The following is a 5565-nucleotide window of genomic DNA, read 5'->3' as shown; positions in this document are numbered from 1 at the left end:
AGAAACCACACCAAGTTTCACACTTCAATCCGATTTTCCGACTAATTCCCAAGGCCATCTGCTCATATACCATATACATAGACACACACAAAAACTCGCTACAAACGCGCTCGTGGCCTCAGAATTCCCAACGGAGGTCTCGTTGACCGAGTCAACCCTCGATACCTCAATTCCAATTTCCCAACCCAAGCCCCAAAATGCATCCAAGTGCATTGGGAACCGAACCAGATATACACACAAGTTCTAAATAATCATCCGGGCCTCTCGGAATCGATGGATTTTCGAAAAAAGATCCATTTACCCAAAAGTCAACTTTGAGTCAACTCTTTTTCGCTTAAAACCCAAATTTCACAAAAAATCGCCCGAATCAAGTCTAGACACCTCGGGAAGCGTATCAACGGTCCCTTCAAATCAAAAGTGAGCTAACCAAGCTCGAAAAAGGGTCAAAAGGGCCGAAAATGCAATAAGGACCAAACGGGTCGTTACATAAAGATACCATATTGTAAAATCTAATTAGAAACAATGTGTAGGGTATCCATTAATAACCAAAAGACCCCTTATTATTTTAGAAGTGCACCATTCTTGATGGTTTTGATGCCTTGATGGTTTATATATATATATATATATATATATATATATATAATCTGAAGCCCGTGCTCGCACGGGCCTAATGTAACTTTTTTGAAATTTCATACTCCATCAATTATATATAGAGCAAATTTAAAATTTATGTCCATTTTGCCTATTTAATGAAAATTGAACACATGATAAATTGTTCCTATCAGATACTTCAAACTTAAATTTTTACAAACTTTATGTACGTATTCTCAAATGCCTATTATTTAAATAAGTTAACCACTTAAAAAAAAAAGTCACCTCATTTACTCATCAATCTCAATTGGAACATGCTCGATGTATTAAGCATAGTATTAATTATGATAAAATTCTTCTTAAAAAAATATATAAAGTACTATGAATCTAGCATTCAAATTTCTTTTTGCCATTGTATAATATAATAATATAAATTCACGAGTCATTCCTTCCAATTTCTTGCTCATAAGTTGAATATATAATTTCATAAGGATGAATTATTATACGTTATTATCCTGAAGAGCTTACTTTCCAATTTCTTGCTCATTGGTTGATTTATAAATAAATAGGGCAAATCATTATTGAACAAAACTAAGTGTGTAATTTATCTTAACCGATAGAAAAAAGAATGTTAGCAAGATACAATATTTTTTTCAATACTTCGTTCGTAATAAAATGATGCATAATAAAGTATTTGTATCATTTATGTCACTGTAATGAAAAATATTACATATAATTTTAAATCATAATCGTATTTTAGACTATCCTATCGAGATATAGTTTTAAATTCTTTTATTGAAGTTTTCTTTCTTTACGATTTATAGATATATATCAAATCAATTAAAATAAATAATTTCTTGTCCCAAATAGTAAAATGGAAAATTGTTATGTTTCACTGTGAACATAGTGAAAACTCAAAATTTGCCAATTTAATATTACATAGAATTCATTAATATTTTAAAAGAGATAATTTGCATAAAAAGAAATTCCTTTCCCTTTCTTATTTGAGACAAAACAATATTAGTATTAAGAATTATGAACTAATTTGAAAAATAACGCAAGCAGTCTATTATAAGAAATTAAATTTTGATTTGATTAATTTTAAAATGTAATTTTTTTTTTTTTTTTGTCATTGTTATAAATTGGACCCAAAGCACACTGATTAGTTTATTTCTATTTTTTTTTTCTATTATATAGAAGAGTGAAACGACCATGGGCAGTTCTGTCATTTTACTCAATCCAAGTCTCTTTCAAAGTGCAGGCTATTAAATTTCCAAATTGACATGTGTCCGCATCATCACGTTGGGAGCAATTGAAGTCTATGTACATTTCTGAAAATGTGGGTCCCGACTTTGGGCCCTATTTAGTAGCATTCAAAAATCAAGACATTTTTTTGCGCGGATTGCCCTTCTTTGGGGTCGTCTTTAAATTTTTCCCCTCATATTGTGGTCTTTAAATTATGCCCCTTATATTGCTGGTCTTTAATTTTTACCTTTCGCATTGCAACTTTGAGCGTTCACGCAGAAATCATGAGGTTCTGAGTTCGAACCCCCGCTCAATCATAAATTAAAAAACAAAACTTGCAAGGCAAGGTTTGAGTCGCTTATATGCCGGACCCAACATACTCTTGTTAAGGAATTACCAAATTTATGCCGGACCCGGCATACTCATGCCTTATGGGCAGACTTAGCATAAGTATGTCAGGTCTGGCATAACTTTGGTAATTCCTTCACAAGTTTATGCCCGTGGGGGCATACTTTTAATAGGCAAACTTTTATGCCGGACCCGGCATAAACTTGTGAAGGAATTATCAAAGTTATGCCGGACCCGACATACTTATGCCAAGTCTGCCCATAAGGCATAAGTATGTCGGGTCCGGTATAACTTTGGTAATTCCTTCACAAGTTTATGCCGGTGGGGGCATACTTTTAATGGGCAAACTTTTATGCCGGACCCGGCATAAACTTGTGAAGAAATTATCAAAGTTATGCCGGACCCGGCATACTTATGCCAAGTCTGCCCATAAGGCACAAGTATGCCGGGTCCGGCATAACTTTGGTAATTCCTTCACAAGTGTATGCCGGTGGGGGCATAGCGAAATTTAAACTCTGTCTTGCGAATTTTTTTAAAAATTTTGACTGTGTGTGGGTTCGAACCTGGAACCCATAGATTTTAGCCGAATGGCAAAATTTAAAGATTTTAAATATGAGAGGCAAAATTTAAAGACTACCCAAAAGAAGGGCAATTCGCAGAATTGCCAATCAAGACCATTCAAATTCTTTTCTCTTTAGCCTGATTTCTAATCTAATTAATTGTTCTATACTTCTATTTTGCTACTTTCAATTAAAGTAAACCAATATATTAATTATAAATTTAAATAGAAAATATATTTGAACGTTGTGTCATTTAGACATTTGAATTTAATTTATATATTATGAACTAATAAAAGTTTGATTTATTTTTCGACCTTTCCAAATTATAATTTGATAAACTGTGCTTTAGGTACAGAGAATCTAATCAACTTGCAGATACTTTGAAAAAATGGAGTATAGGAAGAGAAAATCAAAATTTGTCCGTTCCGAGTGGATTACTCGGCTAAGAGTTTGTACACCTTGGATTTGATACAGATGGCTGCTATTAGGGGCAGAGCCATAGTATAAAAGGGCGGTTCGGACCAACCTGATAGCTTTTGCGTAGATTTTGTATTCGTATTATAAATTCCAGTGACTATAGATAAATATTAACGTGTGAACCCACAACAGAAACACCAGATGGTTCAGTGGTGACAAAGGCGCTTGCAAACCTTTCCTTTTTGTGAGATGTGTGGGTTCGAAACCCTACGACATTCATTGTTTTTTTTTTTTTTTGCTTCTACCCGGCCAACACCCTACCGACTAGTGACAAAATATATACATTATTCTCTTTCACCTCTCTTTGTCCTCCGCTTTTTCCACTTGTTTGGCTACTCTAGTGTTTTCAGTGGTTAGTTACTTTTTAAATATATATTGAATATTGGTACTTGTTCATTAGTTTGGAGGTTATTATATATTAGCTTGTGATCATTGTCATATCTTAAATTTCCAAACTCACAAACCTTAAATTCTGACTCCGCCTCTGGTTGCTATAAGACATGTGCATAGGAAGAACCAATATTTGTAAAGGTCTCGTTTGTTTTCTCCTCTATTGTTTGACTGATTTTTGCCCTTATAACAGATACAGTTTTTGAGTTTCCTTTTGTACAGAAAACTTGAGAGGAGTTACGGATGTTAATCCTGCTCCCGTGTTAATTCTCTTTGGAGGGACACACCACCATACGATGGAATTTTTATTAAAAAAAACTTCCTATAGTGTATAGAAATTTACTGCAATTTACCCCCCCCAAAAAAAACAAAAAAAATTACTGCAAGACTTATTTGAAACTATTCTCATATGCATAATCTTAATTTGTACAGATTTTGCCCTTATTATCTTAACGGTTCTGCCCTTTCTCCTGTCGACTCTATTATAGTTGAAGCTTAATTACTGGCAAAGGTAGTAATAAGCGGATAAAAAGGAATTATATCGATTGCAGCAATTACGCAATTACCAGAAGTAGCAGGATATATTATAATCATTATATTAAAGGGAAACAGTCTTTTGATGACACTTTGAAGCTAGATGAACACACACACACCACTACTAAAACATAAAGATGACCGAACAACAGTAACTATAGAGTGCTGCAGAAGCTTAATCAGCTATCTACTCCAATAGACTAGTCTTATTTATTCCATCTTGTGTGCTCTATATTTTTTGCCTCCTGCTACCATGCATAAGTTACTGAACAATTCTTACTGCACCCTGCGACATTCATAAACAACCAAATAATTAAGAAAAGAGAAATTAAAAAATAAAAAGGAAAGAACAGACGTATAGTTTGACAGATTTGTGCAAATTGATGTAAACGTTCTTACATATATAGATTTAGTATAAGGTACTACTAATAAAGGATCAAGCTCAATTGACAAAAGCGGTGGGGGCCTAGGCTGTTGGTCTAAGCATTTTGATTTATTACTTCCTCTATTAATTTCAATCTATGTTGACCAATTTCTTAATTCTATGTTCCATAAATAATGATATATTTTTATATTTAAGAAAAAAATTAATTTTCAATTTTCACTGTTGAGGATCGTTGGGTAGAGGTGGAGTAGCTAGAGAATTAAAATAAAGGTTATTAGAAACGTACGTGGAGCAGTCAATGGAAGGGCTAATCTTGTAGGGAAGGTTGACACCACATTTGCCAGGGAGACCAGCAGCAATGCCGAAGTTTATGCCGCTGATGCTTCCAGCAGCAGATTTAATACAGTTACAAGCCGCCTGGCGATCAGGAGTGGTGGTAGCTTGGCCGTTGAGGGTCTTAATCCCACTGCAACATGCTGCTGGAAGAGGACCGCCTTTCGTAACGTAGTTTATGCATGGTGTTAGGCTTGAAACGACCTGTCCACACGAAACAGCTGCTTCTGCATGGGCAGCTACTGCTGCCATGCATATGACCACCAACAATGCTACCTTCACCATGTTAAAATAGGTATTTGCTACAAAAGAGTGCTATGGACTGGTGTTTGGTTCTTGCAAATTCTACTTGGTGTGTTTGATAAAGGTGGTGAAAGAGCTCTTTATATAGAGGAGTTTGTAACTAAGTATTCGGATCTAGCCAGAATTAGGTGTAAGCTCATTAGCTAGGTATGGTTGGTAGTTGGGTACAATTGAATGCCGCTTTTTTCCGTACTGTTTCCTGACCTAATTGAACTTAAGTTGATGTACGAAATATTACAAGCTAGCTTTTCTTGAGTTTCAGGAGTACTGTGTTCACAGTTTGAATTTTCTATTATTCCTTGTTTTATTGTTGTTTCTTTTTCTTTTTTTAACCCTTTTATCTTTGCCGTCCAATTTATTAAGCAACTAAAATTGAAATAAGTACTATTGATAAAACAT

The 5565-nt window shown here is 34.5% G+C and overlaps 1 protein-coding gene across 1 annotated transcript; it reads right to left on the bottom strand.

The window, feature by feature from the left end:
• Window positions 1-4173: 4173 nt before the first annotated feature.
• LOC132626977 (non-specific lipid-transfer protein 1-like) lies at window positions 4174-5238 on the bottom strand. Its single transcript, XM_060342011.1, has 2 exons — window positions 4817-5238; window positions 4174-4431 (listed from the first exon to the last, which is right to left on the bottom strand). Exons 1-2 carry the CDS (start codon window positions 5146-5148, stop codon window positions 4422-4424), a joined length of 342 nt encoding a protein of 113 aa, XP_060197994.1. The 5' UTR covers window positions 5149-5238; the 3' UTR covers window positions 4174-4421.
• Window positions 5239-5565: the final 327 nt, after the last annotated feature.

The sequence above is a fragment of the Lycium barbarum genome, chromosome 2, assembly GCF_019175385.1.
Source record: "Lycium barbarum isolate Lr01 chromosome 2, ASM1917538v2, whole genome shotgun sequence".
In the NCBI taxonomy this organism is placed as follows: domain Eukaryota; kingdom Viridiplantae; phylum Streptophyta; class Magnoliopsida; order Solanales; family Solanaceae; genus Lycium; species Lycium barbarum.
The sequence above is the reverse complement of the archived record's forward strand: the minus strand, read 5'-3'. Positions and strand labels throughout refer to the sequence as shown.